Here is a 20,000-nt window from a genome sequence, read left to right as displayed (position 1 = left end):
AACAGCAGCAGCACCGAGAGTCGCTCGTGTTCCACCGAATGAGCTGCCGGAATCACTCGTGAGTAGAATCGAGGAGAATATGACATGAGAACAGGACGGGTTACAGACGGACAACGCCCCGCTGAAGGCCCGGGACTCATAACGAACACAAACCCGCTTGAGACTCACCCGATGCCCACATCGTCACGGAGAACTCCCCCTCCAGCGTTTTGATCTGCACCTGCTTCTGCTCCCATTTCCTCCCGGTGGCCTCCGCCGCTCTCAGGTAGCTCTTCTTGCCCGACTTCTTGCCGCCCGCGCCCGATTTCCTCCCCATCCGCCCCATGGAGCTCTTCCCCGCGACTGTCACCAGAGTCTGCCCGATGTATTCTTCCTCGGCGCCGGGCGCGGGCACCGGGATGAGGATCTGGTCCTCGAAGTCATCGTCCGCCCGCAGATCCGAATCGTCCCCGACCACCTCCTCGCGGGTCTGGACCAGAATCACCTCCTGGTGGTGGACCTGCGACGGGTCGTCGGTGACCAGCGGCTGCAGCGCGATCATGGGCTGTTGCTCGTCGTCTTCATCTCCGCAGATCACCGTCGTCTCGAACGTTTCCACCTCGATCTCGTGCAGCTCCACGATCTCTGCGGGCATCTCCGTGCCGTCCGTCTCGATGTAGAGCGTTTCGCCCGATGTCATGTCGAAGTCCGCCAGCTTTGCGTTCTTTATGCGATAAAACATACACACGGAACACACCTCTCTCTCTGTCTCTCTCTCTCCCTCTCTCACTTTCTCTCTCGCTCCCTCTCCCTCTCTCTCTTTCTCTCTCGCTCTCTCTTTCTTTCTCCCTCTCTCTCTATACACACACACACATATACACCATACACACACACTTTTACACTATACACACACACACACACATATACAGTACACACATATACAGTACACACACACACATATACACACATATACAGTACACACATATACAGTACACACATATACAATACACACACACACATATACAGTACGCACACACATATACAGTACACACACATATACAATACAGTACACACACACACACATATACAGTACACACACACATATACAGTACATACACACACATATACAATACAGTACACACATATACAATACACACACACATACACACATATACAGTACACACACACATATACAGTACATACACACACATATACAATACAGTACACACATATACAGTACACACACACATATACAGTACATACACACACATATACAATACAGTACACACATATACAATACAGTACACACACACACATATACAGTACACACACACACATATACAGTACACACACACATATACAGTACATACACACACATATACAATACAGTACACACACACACACATATACAGTACACACACACATATACAGTACACACACACATATACAGCACACACATACACAGTACACACACACACATATACAATACACACACACATATATAGTACACACACACATACAGTACACACACACACATATACAGTACACACACACATATACAGTACACACACACATATACACACACACATATACAGTACACACATATACAGTACACACACACACATATACAGTACACACACATATACACACACACACACATATACAGTACACACACATACAGTACACACACACACATATACACATATACAGTACACACACATATACAATACACACACATATACAATACACACACATATACAGTACACACACACATATACAGTACACACACACATACAATACACACACACATACATACACACACATATACAATACACACACACATATACAATACACACACACACATACAGTACAGTACACACACATATACAGTACACACACACACATATACACACATATACAGTACACACACATATACAATACACACACACATATACAATACACACACATATGTACAGTACACACACATATATACAGTACACACACATATACAATACACACACACATATATACAGTACACACACATATACAGTACACACACACACATATACACACATATACAGTACACACACATATACAATACACACACACATATACAATACACACACATATGTACAGTACACACACATATATACAGTACACACACATATACAATACACACACACATATATACAGTACACACACATATACAATACACACACACATATACAATACACACACACATATGTACAGTACACACACATATACAGTACACACACACACATATACACACATATACAGTACACACACATGTACAGTACACACACACATACAGTACACACACATACAATACACACACACAATACACACACACATATGTACAGTACACACACACATACAGTACACACACATACAATACACACACACACATACACACACACATATGTACAGTACACACACACATATACAGTACACACACATACACATACACACACACACATACACACACACATATGTACAGTACACACACATATACAATACACACACACACATATACAGTACACACACACACACATATACAGTACACACACATGTACAGTACACACACACATACAGTACACACACATACAATACACACACACAATACACACACACATATGTACAGTACACACACACATACAGTACACACACATACAATACACACACACAATACACACACACATATGTACAGTACACACACACATACAGTACACACACATACAATACACACACACAATACACACACACATATGTACAGTACACACACATATACAATACACACACACATATATACAGTACACACACATATACAATACACACACACATACAATACACACACACATATGTACAGTACACACACATATACAGTACACACACACACATATACACACATATACAGTACACACACATATACAATACACACACACATATGTACAGTACACACACATATACAGTACACACACACATATACACACATATACAGTACACACACATATACAATACACACACACATATACAGTACACACACATATACAATACACACACACATATGTACAGTACACACACATATACAATACACACACACATATGTACAGTACACACACATATACAGTACACACACACACATATACACACATATACAGTACACACACATGTACAGTACACACACATACAATACACACACACAATACACACACACATATGTACAGTACACACACACATACAGTACACACACATACAATACACACACACAATACACACACACATATGTACAGTACACACACACATACAGTACACACACATACAATACACACACACAATACACACACACATATGTACAGTACACACACACATACAGTACACACACATACAATACACACACACAATACACACACACATATGTACAGTACACACACATATACAATACACACACACACATATACACACACACATATACAGTACACACACATATACAATACACACACACACATATACAGTACACACACATATACAATACACACACACATATGTACAGTACACACACATATACAGTACACACACACACATATACACACATATACAGTACACACACATGTACAGTACACACACATACAATACACACACACAATACACACACACATATGTACAGTACACACACACATACAGTACACACACATACAATACACACACACAATACACACACACATATGTACAGTACACACACATATACAATACACACACACATATGTACAGTACACACACATATACAGTACACACACACACATATACACACATATACAGTACACACACATATACAATACACACACACATATATACAGTACACACACATATACAATACACACACACACATATATACAGTACACACACATATACAATACACACACACATATGTACAGTACACACACATATACAATACACACACACATATGTACAGTACACACACATATACAGTACACACACACACATATACACACATATACAGTACACACACATGTACAGTACACACACATACAATACACACACACAATACACACACACATTTGTACAGTACACACACACATACAGTACACACACACACACATGTACAGTACACACACATACAATACACACACACATACAGTACACACACACACATATGTACAGTACACACACATATACAGTACACACACACACATATACACACATATACAGTACACACACATGTACAGTACACACACATACAATACACACACACAATACACACACACATATGTACAGTACACACACACATACAATACACACACACAATACACACACACATATGTACAGTACACACACACATACAATACACACACACACAATACACACACACATATATACAGTACACACACATATACAATACACACACACACATATATACAGTACACACACATATACAATACACACACACATATGTACAGTACACACACATATACAGTACACACACACACATATACACACATATACAGTACACACACATGTACAGTACACACACATACAATACACACACACAATACACACACACATATGTACAGTACACACACATATACAATACACACACACATATGTACAGTACACACACACATACAGTACACACACACACACATGTACAGTACACACACATACAATACACACACACATATGTACAGTACACACGCATATACAATACACACACACATATGTACAGTACACACACACATACAGTACACACACACACATGTACAGTACACACACATACAATACACACACACATACAGTACACACACACACATATGTACAGTACACACACATATACACTACACACACACACACAGGGTGTCATACACCTAATTATTTTGAGGGTCAACCCAACACCGCCACTTATGCATCAGCAGTATAAATGTCAGGAAACAGAATAAACACCTGTTTGAATCAGTAATTGTTGCGTTCGATTGCAGTTTGCATCGCTCTCTTGTGCTCTTGCCTCTTCTTTTGTGCACATGTTTCCATACATGACATGTACATGACAGAAGTGGCAGTTTAACACGCGAGTCTCTAAAGAAGCTGAACATGTGTCCTTTGAAATGGGTGTCGCGGCTGGGGCTCGATTGACACTTAAAATTACTCTAAAGTCATATTAGTTCTTTTTAGCATGATTGTGTCTATTATTATTACATTATATTGTATAAAAATGAAACGTTTTCAAGAAAAAAAAAGTCATAATTGCAGTCGTGACGGTTTCGCCGTGAGAGTGTGTTGCATGTTTATCATACATCTGTTTGTGTCTTCATTACATAATGAGTATAATTAATAGTATATTAACATAACGCACAGCTGCTCATAAAGTCATCATCATGCCCAATTCCCATTGTGCTCTGAATCCTCATGGTGGTGTAGTGACTCGCCTCAATCCGGGTGGCGGAGGACGAATCTCAGTTGCCTCCGCATCTGAGACCGTCAATCCGCGCATCTTATCACGTGACTTGTTGAGTGTGTTACCATGGAGACGTAGCGCGTGTGGAGGCTTCACGCTATTCTCCGCGGCATCCACACACAACTCACCACACGCCCCACCGAGAGCGAGAACCACATTATAGTGACCACGAGGAGGTTACCCCATGTGACTCTACCCTCCCTAGCAACCGGGCCAATTTGGTTGCTAAGGAGACCTGACTGGAGTCACTCAGCACGTCCTGGATTCAAGGGAACGAGGACCTATAGAGAAGAGTCGCTGCACCGGTTACAGTAACCGTGATTGGACGTATACTTTGGAAATGTCTCCAAGCAAACAGGGACTAATTATGACTTGCAAAGGCCCTGGGGCCAATTATCTCCAATGGCCCCCCTCCACCCAAAAGTAGTTGAGCGGGGGGGGGTGTCATTGTTCATGCCCAAAAGGGGTTTCAAGTGGGGGACTACCCCTGGTAGTCAAGGGCCTCCGGGTAGTCAAGGGCCTCTGATTAGTCAAGGGCCCCCTGGTAGTCAAGGGCCTCCGGGTAGTCAAGGGCCCCCTGGTAGTCAAGGGCCTCCGGGTAGTCAAGGGCCTCCGGGTAGTCAAGGCCCCCTGGTAGTCAAGGCCCCCTGGTAGTCAAGGGCCCCCTGGTAGTCAAGGGCCTCTGGGTAGTCAAGGGCCCCCTGGTAGTCAAGGCCCCCTGGTAGTCAAGGGCCCCCTGGTAGTCAAGGGCCTCCGGGTAGTCAAGGGCCTCCGGGTAGTCAAGGGCCCCTGGGCACTGGCCCCATTGGCTTGGTCAGTAATCTATCCCTGCAAGCAAAGCATATCTGTTTGTCTTTCGTCTCGGGGGTCTGTGTATCTCAGCGAGTGCTGCTTCTGTATAATGTTCATTAAAGTTCATTTAAATACAGTTCTTTAAATGTGTCTCAATGTAACTTTGTTCATTAAAAGTACTTTTGAAATGGTCAGTGTCATATCAAACATTAATAATCAAACGTGGGTATTTTTGTAACCATCATGTTTTTAAATATAGTTTGTGTTTCTCGTTCAAGTGAGTTCACAAGGCAACTGAAAATAACATCCTCTTCTTTATATAGACAATGTATTTTGGGCACTAAAGACTTGAATGTTTATATTCAAGAGATGAATGTTTATATTCTGCTTATGGATTCTCTTTCATGTGCGTGACCTCACACGTTTGGCCTCATGGGGGCATATTTGGTGAATTTATAAATATAATATTAATAAAGTGATATATACTAAATATGTTTCTACTCCCTGAGAGATATTACTGACGTGTCGTGAGATCTTCATTTTAAGTGTTTCTCTCCAATTTAGTTTGTCATTATATTTAGTGTTAGTTTGGGGAATATAGAATGGGGAAAACAGGCATTTGTATACTGTAGCTGGACACCGAAATGTAGTTTGTAAATAATACTTATAATATTAAAATCTTCATTTGTGGTACTCTCAGTGAGTATTGACGCTGATTATCACACCTGGAGTCGTGAGTTTGATGCTTTTATCCAAAGTGACTTACAGTGCACTTATTACAGGGACAATCCCCCCGGAGCAACCTGGAGTTAAGTGTCTTACTCAAGGACACAATGGTGGTGACTGTGGGGATCGAACCAGCAACCTTCTGATTACCAATGTATTATACAGTGCACTTATTACAGGGACAATCCCCCCGGAGCAACCTGGAGTTAAGTGTCTTACTCAAGGACACAATGGTGGTGACTGTGGGGATCGAACCAGCAACCTTCTGAGTACCAATGTATTATACAGAGCACTTATTACAGGGAGAATCCCCCCCGGAGCAACCTGGAGTTAAGTGTCTTACTCAAGGACACAATGGTGGTGACTGTGGGGATCGAACCAGCAACCTCCTGAGTACCAATGTATTATACAGTGCACTTATTACAGGGACAATACCCCCAGAGCAACCTGGAGTTAAGTGTCTTACTCATTATTTCTTGTCAGCTGAAATTTCTTGTACATTTTTACACAATCTCTGTCATCATCCAACACACATTATAAATGCACAAATGATAATACATGTTCCACCAGCTGAACGAAGCCGCATGTTGTGCAAAGAAACAGATCGGCTTCTCTCAGCTGGTGGAACATGTATTATCATTTGTGCATTTATAATGTGTGTTGGATGATGACAGAGAGCGGCAGATAGCGCATGAGTCGTTGTCATGGTAACAGATAGATTCTGAGCATATTTCTGCAAATCTAGATTGAAAGTATCATTAAATCATCGTGCAATGCAATAAAATATCTTCCCTTCCCTGCTATCCATACCAAGACGGGCGTTGTGGATGTTTAATTTCAAAGAAAATACATGAGTGAGCCTAACAGCTGAAACCGGACGACGTCTGGTCACTCTAGTTTTCTACCTGCTACTGGAGGGATTCCCGCTCTTTCTGTGCCATGTAATGAGAGTCAATAGGTCATCGGTGCCATCGCCACCAAGTGGCATCTTCGTGTTAAGCCGATAGCGGGTTTAAAAACCTGTCGCAACAAAAACGAAAACTAAAATATTTTTTAGGATTATTTGTAATTTTGTTTTAGAGATGTGAAAATATATTTTAGTTTACTTTCAGTTTTTCTAATCATGTTGTTTTTAATTTTTACTTCAGTTTACGAATGTAAAACAGGAACAATGCGGTTTTCGTCCTGGCCGTGGAACGACGGACCAGATCTTTACTCTCGCAAGGATCCTGGAGGGGGCCTGGGAGTATGCCCATCCGGTCTACATGTGTTTTGTGGATCTGGAGAAGGCGTATGACCGGGTCCCCGGAGAGACTGTGGGAGGTGCTGCTGGAGTACGGGGTGGGGGTCCCTTCTTAGGGCGATCCAATCCCTGTACGTCCAAAGCGAGGGCTGTGTCCGGGTCCTCGGCACAAAGTCGAGTTCATTCCATGTGGGGTTGGTCTCCGCCAAGGCTGCGCTTTGTCACCAATCCTGTTTGTGATATTCATGGACAGAATATCGAGGCGTAGTCGAGGTGGGGAAGGTGTGCGGTTCGGTGGGCTGGGGATCTCATCGCTGCTTTTTGCAGATGATGTTGTCTTCATGTCATCATCGGTCCGTGACCTTCAGCTCTCACTGGATCGCTTGGCAGTCGAGTGTGAAGCAGCTGGGATGAGTATTAGCACCTCTAAATCTGAGGCCATGGTTCTCAGCAGGAAACCGATGGAGTGCGTACTCCAGGTAGGGAATGAGGTTTTGCCCCAAGTGAAGGAGTTCAAGTACCTCGGGGTCTTGTTCTCGAGTGAGGGGACAATGGAGCGGGAGGTTGGCCGGAGAGTCGGGGCAGCAGGGGTGGTATTGCACTCGCTCTATCGCACCATTGTCATGAAAAGAGAGTTGAGCCAGAAGGCAAAGCTCTCGATCTACCGGTCAGTTTTTGTTCCTACCCTCACCTATGGTCATGAAGGCTGGGTCATAACCGAAAGAACTAGGTCGCGAGTACAAGCGGCCGAAATGGGCTTCCTCAGAAGGGTGGCGGGCTTCTCCCTTAGAGATAGGGTGAGGAGCTCAGTCATCCGTGAGGAGCTCGGAGTAGAGCCGCTGCTCCTTTGCGTCGAAAGGAGTCAGTTGAGGTGGTTTGGGCATCTGGTAAGGATGCCCCCTGGGTGCCTCCCTAGGGAGGTGTTTCAGGCACGTCCAGCTGGGAGGAGGCCTCGGGGAAGATCCAGGATTAGGTGGAGAGATTACATCTCCACACTGGCCTGGGAACGCCTCGGGGTCGCCCAGTCAGAGCTGGTTAATGTGGCTCGGGATAGGGAAGTTTGGGGCCCCCTGCTGGAGCAGCTGCCCCCGCGACCCGACTTCGGATAAGCGGTTGAAGATGGATGGATGGAGTTTACGAATGTGTTTTTTTTACTTTTATTTTTAGTTTACGATAATAATCGCGGTCTCTGACGCTTTCTGCCTGTCAATCATGTTGCTCGTTCTCATCATATTATATCTGCAGTGAATTATTGAGGCTTAATGCCATTTTTATGCCATGTTGTTCATAACAGTTGCCAGCTGAGGGCGCTATTTTACTACTGTTGTTTTTATCAACCATTTCTGCTCGTGTCGGTCTCAAAGTTCATTTGGTGTCTTTGGAGGGCGGGGTTTGGGAAAGAGGAGGCGTGGCCTAAAAGTGCCTAAAAGCACCTTTAAGTGAGTACAACATTATAAAATATAGTGTTTTGTCTTTATAATAACAGCTTAAACACTCACACAAAGACAGAAAAACAATTGATCATTATATCCACAAGGAAAAACACCAGCTCGTTTAAATAGACATCCTTCACAATTTTATTTCTATTCTTTTTTTTTATGTCATGTATATCTTTTTTTATTTTCCAAACCAGGAAGCACTTGGTCAAACAGAGAAATCATAAAACCAAACAATACTTCACCGTGTCCTTGCAGACAATAAACATTTAATAACAACATGATCACAAATACTGATGAAAGTTTCTTTTTCAGGTTCAAAATGATTCAAAATGCTTTTAAAGTGATTAAATACATATTATTGTACGGCCAAAAGGATACAAAAAAGAAAAATTTCTTTAAAAAAAACAACTTACCGAGAGGCGATGAGACTAAAAACTGAAAATGTGCTTAAAATGAACGTTAAAATAAGAATAATAAAAAAAGGCTAACTAAGATATTATTATTATAATGATTATTTTTATTATTATTGACCTACGTTCTATGTCTACAACACTAGTACTGCTACTATAATTATAATAATAATAAAATAAATAATAATAATAATAATAATAATAATGCAGACAAAAATGAAAGAAAATCGATGTTTCTTGTTTTCTCAGTTTTCTAAAAGACGTTGTAAAGATGGATGTAAAGTAAAATCCAGTAAATCAGTGCAAGTGTCCTTCACCATCACATCTCAACGTTCCCGTCATGTTAGAGCCGTCCGTCAGCTTTAATATGGCAGTAACGTCGATGACATCATCAGGTGGTCGTGTTCTCCGCGCGCTACAGCGGGTTCCGCGGGTCGTTTGGGTCTTGGATGACGGATGAACATTATGTTGTGCTGATTCTACTGAGTTCATGTCTAATGGCTGTAAAACAACAACAATCATCAGTCACACTAATACATCAATCATGCAGAAATGCACTGATCAATAATCTCAACACACCATCAATGATCTCGTCTTTCACTTTGTGCAATTCACGAACAACTTCTTCCAAGATTTCCTGTTGAAACATTAATATCAATAAAACATCCCGACTGCACGAGCGGCGACTCCTGATGAATGAGTGAACTGATGTTTCACCTGTTTCATTCGGTCAAAGTCTAATGCGTCTGCATCACTGATGCTCCCTACAGGTCGAACCCTAATGAGGGAAACAGCATATATTAATATCAACCTTTAAAGCTTGCCGATGGGCCCGCATATTAATAACTCCAGTCTTGAGCAAGACAAAATAGGTTTTGTTTGAAAGTTTAGAAGCTCTACTGTCCAGTGCATGTAGATATTATGACCAAAACTGAACAAGTGCTTTAAAATCTGCAGATAAATCACAAGTGCACAGTTCATATTATTGCAATCAGTAAAAATAACAAACTGATCAAATATTCATGTGTCATATGTTGTTGGAAAGATCTCAAAGAGTAAAATACAACCAGCCTGATTTGCGCAGTAGTGAGCAGGAAGTAAAGCCGCGAAATCAAGGCCCCACCCTCACTCTCGCTGAATCAATCGCAAGGACACGCCCCTTTTGACTTTTGACGGTGTGAAATAATAAATTATAGAAATGTAGATATTAAATTTAAAGCTCCAATCTCCTCAGTCCTCCGAAGATCCCGAAAAAAGTCTGTTGGTGCTTCAGTGACTACTTCAGTGAGAACCTGTCAATCACAGCTGTCAATCATGATGTCACAGCAGCGTTTTTATAGCATCAAATAACTAAAAACAAACTTATTTTGAAAACAAACACTTGAAATGACATCAACGTGATAGAAACGACAGTAAATGACAGAAACTATCTTTGGAAAAAAGATATGTGAAGTGTAATTTAATTGTTGAATAACATGGGGAGGCGGGGCTAATGACCTATACTAGGACCGGCCACCAGGGGGCGATCGAGACGTTTTGGCTTCACTTTTGAGGGCTTGTGCGGCACAGTTGGTAACAGCTAAATACTTTGACAATTATGTTGGTGTTGCTTATATGCTTCGTTTCTGCTTATAACTTCACGAAACATAAACGGAGCATAAAATGTCACATATGATTATTTAGAGTCTGTGATTATCTTTCAATCGAGTCCACACACAAGATAATCAGATGTATAGATCATTAGATAATCCACATGAAGCACAATGTTACATATGACCACCAGGAGATGGCGCCAAATACACGACACAGACTCAATGATGACTCAAATGACACAGAATGAAACTCATTCTGTGAAATCTCATGACTAAAATCATGTCTGCATGCTATGCAAACCTTTAGTCATTGTTGTGTTTGCATGTGTAATTAGTTCTTATGTACAATTATTATCTTTTATTTGTTTGGAGATGTTTTTGGACACTATGATCAATTATATTTGTAATGTTGGAACTTTTGATTGATTTGTCATATCAACACATTATTGTTCTCAGATACAGTCGACATGATTGAGAACAAAACAACAACAAAAAAACAGTTTTTCAGAGCCACCTTATTTAAACCCAGAGATATAATAATGCAAAATAAGAAAAAATAAATTCAGCAGTTTCTTACTCGGAGAGTCTCAGAATGCATCATAATCTATATTAGTAAAACATTTTAAAGTTTTCTTTACAATGATATCAAACGCTTTACCCTCCTTGTGTATATATATATATATATATATATATATATATATATATATATATATATATATATATAAATATATATGACTAACAATTCTAAATAATAATATATATATATTTTGGTCGTGTTATAAGCCTTTAATTTTTGGTATGCCTTTAAAATCTTTAAAAACACATTCAGAGCTTAATAGTACATGTATTATTACATATATGTGTATAATATTGTTTGTCTATATATCTATATCTACATATATATTTTTCATTTCACTCCTAACAAACGTCTTTCTGTCCAATGTTGTGTTGGAAAAGTGTGTTTGTGCAACCGTTCTATCACATAAATGACACATTCTTGATATGTTTATATTTTTTCCAATACAATATCATTCAGACTTTATAGACAAATAGATTTATGTTTTATTTCTGAGTAAAGAATATCAGCATATGTTCAGTGTGTGTCTGTGTTTTGACCTGGACACCAGTGATGATCTCTCTGCGGAGTTCGCTCGATCCCACGGCTTCTTCACCCCATCTGCAGGACAAAACTCATCAATAATGAGCTGCACAAACCTTCTGATTAAACCGTTATAGATCATACAGCACCTGAAGCGTTCTGCCCGCGGGACATGGCTGACGACGAGTTGGGATCATCCTAAAACAAATCAATATGTCAGATAGTTATTAAAGTAATAACTACAATGAAGAATTAATGATCACGGCTCAATGACATGATGCTCATTGGCTGGTCTGGATTTATTATTATAAATGCCATTGACACAAAACAATGACCTGAATACGTCTGTACGATGAGTTTTCAATGAGTGTTTATGGGGCTTAATGTCAAATATATTATAAATCTCATAAAAACTACAGAAAAGTCGTTTATTATATCTTCTTTAAAAAACGTTTGTGCACCAAATCAACACACGGTTCGCTTTTCTGTTATCATGTGACGATTAATAAATAAAATAACATGTTATAAGAACATCAGATAATTTCACCGTTTTTACAGAAGCCCTCAAAAAACCTGTTGATATTCGTGACTCAAAAATTAATGATATTTGTGTACATTTATTTTTTTAAATGACCTTGAAAAATCTGTGAAAACTTTAAAAATGAATGAGTAATTAAACTCAAGTTCAAAGTGCAAATAAAGTGTTTTAACAGAAATTAAAAGTCAATAAATATATTTTTTAAGTTTTTCAAAAATACATAAACCAAACACAAAGATGAAATGACTATTTGTGTCATCTCAGGCCTCGTTTCTATCATATTTATAGTGTATTTTCCCTTTTTAAGATTCGAGAGGTCCGTCTCGCTCTTTACTTACATTTTGTCCATCTCCATCTTTCTTTTCATCGACTGCTTTCCGTCTATAATAACAGAGAACGTGTGTATATATTATTAGATCTACACATTTACACTCATCATGAAGATAAGTGCTTCAGTAACATGTCAAACGTTTCTGCCGACACTCGAGTGAAACGTATAGTTAGTGTTTAATGTACAGCAGAAACAGACTGAAGCAAACTCTCCTGTCACTCATCGCTTGTCGTGGTCATGTCCGGTGAAGACACTAACTTACTTAAAATAATCTTTACATTTAATCTATATACATCTGCTGACCTCCGTGCGAGCAGCGCGTTCATCTCCTCCATCAGGCCTCCGCTGCTTCCACTCGTCCGGTTGGCATCGGTTTTGGCTCCAGACACAGAGTTGTCCTCGGGCTGCAGAAACACAACACATTACTGTACATGTGTCACAGTTACTGCTGCACCGAGTCACGTGACACGACAACATGACGTTGATTTCCGGGAAGCGCTTCTACAGGCGCAGCACCAATAAAAGTGTCTCTGGTAAGAAATCTCTTTAGGTTTTTTAATTGAAACCTGTTTGGTTGTAAAGAGGAGAGTCTCTAGTTTCGTTTGATATGCTGCTTTAATAAATCTGTTCATATTTCCAGCGTCAGCACACTGATAAACATGATGTCCACATACGTGTACACCGGCACCATATTTCCTCAAAAGTAGAAAAACATGTTATTTTAAACAACTTTCAGCTGTAACACATCTGTGGATCATTTCACATCATTTTAATATAAATTCTGTTATATTTTATTTTATTATCACTGTACAATATGATTCTAGTGCAGTGCAGACAGACAGCACACTGGAGGTTAAGTAGTGCACTAAATAGGGAGCAAGGGAGCATCCTATAGGTCTCCTATAACTGTTCTGAGACCAGTGCAGACAGACAGCACACTGGAGGTTAAGTAGTGCACTAAATAGGGAGCATCCTATAGGTCTCTATAACTGTTCTGAGACCAGTGCAGACAGACAGCACACTGGAGGTTAAGTCATTCACTAAATAGGGAGCAAGGGAGCATCCTATAGCTCTCTATAACTGTTCTGAGACCAGTGCAGACAGACAGCACACTGGAGGTTAAGTCATGCACTAAATAGGGAGCAAGGGAGCATCCTATAGCTCTCTATAACTGTTCTGAGACCAGTGCAGACAGACGGCACACTGGAGGTTAAGTCATGCACTAAATAGGGAGCAAGGGAGCATCCTATAGCTCTCTATAACTGTTCTGAGACCAGTGCAGACAGACAGCACACTGGAGGTTAAGTCGTGCACTAAATAGGGAGCAAGGGAGCATCCTATAGCTCTCTATAACTGTTCTGAGACCAGTGCAGACAGACAGCACACTGGAGGTTAAGTCATGCACTAAATAGGGAGCAAGGGAGCATCCTATAGCTCTCTATAACTGTTCTGAGACCAGTGCAGACAGACAGAACACTGGAGGTTAAGTCATTCACTAAATAGGGAGCAAGGGAGCATCCTATAGCTCTCTATAACTGTTCTGAGACCAGTGCAGACAGACAGCACACTGGAGGTTAAGTCATGCACTAAATAGGGAGCAAGGGAGCATCCTATAGCTCTCTATAACTGTTCTGAGACCAGTGCAGACAGACAGAACACTGGAGGTTAAGTCATGCACTAAATAGGGAGCAAGGGAGCATCCTATAGCTCTCTATAACTGTTCTGGAGACCAGTGCAGACAGACGGCACACTGGAGGTTAAGTCATGCACTAAATAGGGAGCAAGGGAGCATCCTATAGCTCTCTATAACTGTTCTGAGACCAGTGCAGACAGACAGCACACTGGAGGTTAAGTCGTGCACTAAATAGGGAGCAAGGGAGCATCCTATAGCTCTCTATAACTGTTCTGAGACCAGTGCAGACAGACAGCACACTGGAGGTTAAGTCATGCACTAAATAGGGAGCAAGGGAGCATCCTATAGCTCTCTATAACTGTTCTGAGACCAGTGCAGACAGACAGCACACTGGAGGTTAAGTCATGCACTAAATAGGGAGCAAGGGAGCATCCTATAGCTCTCTATAACTGTTCTGAGACCAGTGCAGGACTGCGATTGCAAAGTACGCGATTGGCAAGTCTGAGCCCCCCCACCTTTCACTTCTGAAACAAAACTCTTCACATCTGCGTGGATCACAAAAGTTAACAAATCTGGTTTTAAAACTGTTCATTTCGCCAAAAGGTGAGGAGTTTACATCCCTGAATAAACATTATATGTCCGTTTATTACTTCTGCTCTAACTTCTGTACTACTCGAACTACCATTGGAGGTTTGGCAGTGCGATACTGCAGATATTATTGACTTTTGTAGGACATATTGCTTGTTATGCTCCTCGTTTGTAAGTAGCTTTAAATAAAAGTGTCAAGTAAATGACTAAATAAGCCAAATATCAAGGTGTCTACATCTATATCATGAAAGTATGTATAACACGATAATGGTGTATAAATCGCCTGACCCTCTGCACACGGCGTAGTTTGGCTCCAGCGATCATGGCAGCGAGGCCAGTGTGTGCGTTAGATTCATCCTGTGCAGCTCTGTAACCCCCAACCGGCAGAGGAGGAGGAGGAGGGGGCGGAGCTCCAGCAGAGGGAGGAGGCGGTCCCGGAGGGGGCGGAGGAAGAGGACACGGCACGGCCATCGGCAGAGGGGGCGGCACTACAGTGGGTGGAGCTACTGACAGAACGGCTAGGTGACCCTGAAAGGGGGAACCTGCAGAATGACAAAAACATGAGTCAGTGTACAAAAGGAAGTGATGTAATGTCTGGTTTAGTGATAAACTGACTGAAAGGGTGAAGCTTTAGGAGTAAAATGTGAGATGTGTTACATATTAGAACCATATAACACCACAGAACCAAAAGCTTTATAATGTTTAGTGATAAACAGCAATAAATGTATTTTATTAGAGCACTGAAATGTAAAATACTTCTGGGAACACTTCAGTGACGATTCAAATTAATCGGTAAATCAGTGATTCACTAAAATAAACCAGAGTGTCTGTATACAGTGTGTGTGTGTGTGTGATAATTATTTATGATTTAGCAATGTTTGCAGCTTCTATTAAGATGCACATAAATAAACAATAATTCATAATTTTATAGAAATACACTGATGTAGCGACGCATGTTGTAAGACACGATGTGTCTCACCCAGGCCCGCCGACAGGGGGGGACAAACGGGTCTGTTGTCCCGGGCCCAGGGTAGGAGGGGGGGCCCAGAACTGGGCCCTCATTAAATTATGGAATAATTGTTAAAAAATAAATAAAATAGGCATATTTGTGGAAAAAATATCTAATATTTGAGTTACATGAAAGCTTTTTATTTGTTTTCTTCCTAATTGTCCTTGAAATAGTGGTCAAGAACCCCCGCCCACCCCCAAAACAAAAATGGTTTGGCCACTGATCAAAATTTGATGTTGTCATTTGATTTGAAGTTCAGTAGGCTAACGTTACGATCAAAATGTCCGGTCAGCACAAGTCTGGTGCTCAGAAAAGAAAAGAAAAGAGAAGAAGGGAAGAAGAAAATAGAGGCCTTCGAGATGTCCTAAACAAATATTTTCAAAAAGGTGGTGACGGAGAAGCTGGAACTAACGTTAGTAAAGTCAACGTAGAGCAAGGTAAGAAACAGCGCAGCCAACGTTTATGAGTGTTGTCAAAGACCCGGTACCAAGTCGGTACTAATTTTGTTTTAAACGTCACGCCACGGTACCAGGTTTTCTCAAACCCGGTACTTGATGCGCGTGCATGCCCGAAGCGCGTGCAGTTGCGTCCTCTTCATAAAAGTGCTGAGACATTGCGACCGGCGGTGCTGCTGATGTGGTGGCTGTAAATCCACTTGTTGATAAGAAAGGAGGAAAGAGACACATATGGAAATATTTTGGATATTAGCTCATAATAGCGACGCGGCGCGCTCGTTTTACAGGCGCGCAAGTTCATTGTTGCATAGCAACGACAGACGCCACGGAGAGCACGCGCTTGTGGAAAGGAGAAAGCGGTGCGAACTGCGCTCTCCATGATGACGAGGAAGTATTAGCAAAGAATTCATTGATTTCTAGCCCTTGCATTAGCTTTACTACTAGATATATTTATGGAGATGAGAAATAAAAAGCCGGCTGAAATGCGTCACTGTTGGCATCGGTGAACAGATAATGGGCCAGATCCGAGTCTATTTTTGCTGCGCTGCTCATGCTTAATTAAAAGTGAAAGCACACTTTTGATGGACAAAAAATAAATATGATTTCACACAAAAAGTGCCCAAAATGCACAGATTTTGCATGTCTAGTATGTTTTAACAAGAACTGCAGTAGGCTATGTCAGAAAAAAAAAATGAAAACATTTATAGAAAATGTACCCATTTAAACGTGTTTTTATTATTCAGTTTGGGTAAAAGTATATGGTGTTTTATAAAATAAAAAAAATGGAAGTCTGCTGTAAAGTGGTTAGAACAACGGAATCGGCTAAAATCAGAATTGGCCTAGAAAATTGTAATTGGTGCATCTCTAGTATAAGAGCCTGACACAACACGCTATCTTTGACAGAAACGGTTGAGTTTGGTAGCTCCGTCAGAGAGGATGAGACAGAGAGGAGAGAGATCCAGCTGCAGTCAGGTGACAGAGAGAGTGATGCGTTATCTTTGACAGAAACAGTTGAGTTTGGTAGCTCTGTCAGAGAGGAAGAACAGAGGAGGGGAGAGGAACAGGAGAGGAATAGCAGAGGAGGGGAACAGGAGAGGAAGAGCAGAGGAGGGGAACAGGAGAGGAAGAGCAGAGGAGGGGAGAAGAACAAGAGAGGAAGAGCAGAGGAGGGGAACAGGAGAGGAAGAGCAGAGGAGGAGAACAGGAGAGGAAGAGCAGAGGAGGGGAGAAGAACAAGAGAGGAAGAGCAGAGGAGGGGAACAGGAGAGGAAGAGCAGAGGAGGGGAACAGGAGAGGAAGAGCAGAGGAGGGGAGAAGAACAAGAGAGGAAGAGCAGAGGAGGGGAACAGGAGAGGAAGAGCAGAGGAGGAGAACAGGAGAGGAAGAGCAGAGGAGGGGAGAAGAACAAGAGAGGAAGAGCAGAGGAGGGGAACAGGAGAGGAAGAGCAGAGGTGGGGAACAGGAGAGGAAGAGCAGAGGAGGGGAGAAGAACAAGAGAGGGAGAGGAGGGGAACAGGAGAGGAAGAGCAGAGGAGGGGAACAGGAGAGGAAGAGCAGAGGAGAGGAACAGGAGAGGAAGAGCAGAGGAGGGGAACAGGAGAGGAAGAGCAGAGGAGGGGAGAAGAACAAGAGAGGAAGGGAACAGGAGAGGAAGAGCAGAGGAGGGGAACAGGAGAGGAGGGGAACAGGAGAGGAAGAGGAGAGGAACAGGAGAGGAAGAGCAGAGGAGGGGAACAGGAGAGGAAGAGCAGAGGAGAGGAACAGGAGAGGAAGAGCAGAGGAGGGGAACAGGAGAGGAAGAGCAGAGGAGGGGAAGAGCAGAGGAGGGGAACAGGAGAGGAAGAGCAGAGGAGGGGAACAGGAGAGGAAGAGCAGAGGAGGGGAACAGGAGAGGAAGAGCAGAGGAGAGGAACAGGAGAGGAAGAGCGGAGGAGGGGAACAGGAGAGGAAGAGCAAGGGAAAAGGAGAGATCTGGGCATGGGGGGGCCTATCTAAGATTATCTTGTCCCGGGCCCAGGCAAGACTGTCAGCTGGCCTGGTCTCACCTGAGCACTTGGGACTGGATCACCCAAAACACATGTTATTACAGGTGTAGATGGGTTCTGTGTTTCAAAAATGTCCGTTCATGTGTTTATTACCTGAGTTGGATGATCGTCTCTCCCACTCGGTATGCGCCTGCATCTGCTGCTGCTGCATCTCCATTTGCCTGCAGAGTTAAAGAGCATGCACATTACATCTTATTGTACAATGTACAGTATATTGTCAAAATATTAATAACTCCAATCTTGAGCAAGACAAAATCGGTTTCGTTTGAAAGTTTAGAAGCTCGACTTTATAATGCATGTGACATTATGACCAAAACTGAACAATTGCTTTAAAATCTGCAGATAAATCACAAGTGCACAGTTCATATTATTGCAATCAGTAAAAACATCAAACTGATCAAATATTCATGTGTCATATGTTGTTGGAAATATCTCAAAGAGTAAAATACAACCAGCTGATTTGTTTTACTCACAGACAAAAATATAGCGAGTAACAGATAAATATATGTCTTTAACAATTATGTTTCATGTCAACAGGTGTTGCGTTTCTGCTTATAACTTCACGAAACATAAACTTCACATAAAATCTCACATATGATTATTTAGAGTCTGTGATTATCTTTCAATCGAGTC

At 41.7% G+C, this 20,000-nt stretch overlaps 2 protein-coding genes across 5 annotated transcripts in view; both read right to left on the bottom strand.

Annotated features, from left to right (window-relative positions):
- yy1b (YY1 transcription factor b) overlaps nucleotides 1–826 on the bottom strand; it is a 14,292-nt gene extending 13,466 nt beyond the window's left edge. The window contains exon 1 of one of the 2 annotated variants that reach the window (XM_052095674.1): nucleotides 169–826. In XM_052095674.1, coding sequence (XP_051951634.1) covers nucleotides 169–721 — 553 coding nt within the window. In that variant the 5' untranslated portion in view covers nucleotides 722–826. The remainder of the gene's footprint in view (nucleotides 1–168) is intronic. The other variant, XM_052095673.1, reaches the window with a different exon arrangement.
- An 8,971-nt stretch (nucleotides 827–9,797) lies between these two features.
- The window catches only part of evlb (Enah/Vasp-like b), a 49,924-nt gene continuing 39,721 nt past the window's right edge, over nucleotides 9,798–20,000 (bottom strand). For all 3 annotated transcript variants that reach the window (XM_052095671.1, XM_052095670.1, XM_052095669.1), the window contains 9 exons: nucleotides 19,461–19,528; nucleotides 16,147–16,400; nucleotides 13,941–14,041; nucleotides 13,645–13,687; nucleotides 12,918–12,966; nucleotides 12,786–12,846; nucleotides 10,795–10,855; nucleotides 10,657–10,714; nucleotides 9,798–10,578 (listed from right to left, as the gene is read on the bottom strand). In XM_052095671.1, coding sequence (XP_051951631.1) covers nucleotides 10,541–10,578; nucleotides 10,657–10,714; nucleotides 10,795–10,855; nucleotides 12,786–12,846; nucleotides 12,918–12,966; nucleotides 13,645–13,687; nucleotides 13,941–14,041; nucleotides 16,147–16,400; nucleotides 19,461–19,528 — 733 coding nt within the window. In that variant the 3' untranslated portion in view covers nucleotides 9,798–10,540. The remainder of the gene's footprint in view (nucleotides 10,579–10,656; nucleotides 10,715–10,794; nucleotides 10,856–12,785; nucleotides 12,847–12,917; nucleotides 12,967–13,644; nucleotides 13,688–13,940; nucleotides 14,042–16,146; nucleotides 16,401–19,460; nucleotides 19,529–20,000) is intronic.

This window comes from Xyrauchen texanus, chromosome 28 (genome assembly GCF_025860055.1).
Source record: "Xyrauchen texanus isolate HMW12.3.18 chromosome 28, RBS_HiC_50CHRs, whole genome shotgun sequence".
Lineage (NCBI taxonomy): Eukaryota > Metazoa > Chordata > Actinopteri > Cypriniformes > Catostomidae > Xyrauchen > Xyrauchen texanus.
The sequence above is the reverse complement of the archived record's forward strand: the minus strand, read 5'-3'. Positions and strand labels throughout refer to the sequence as shown.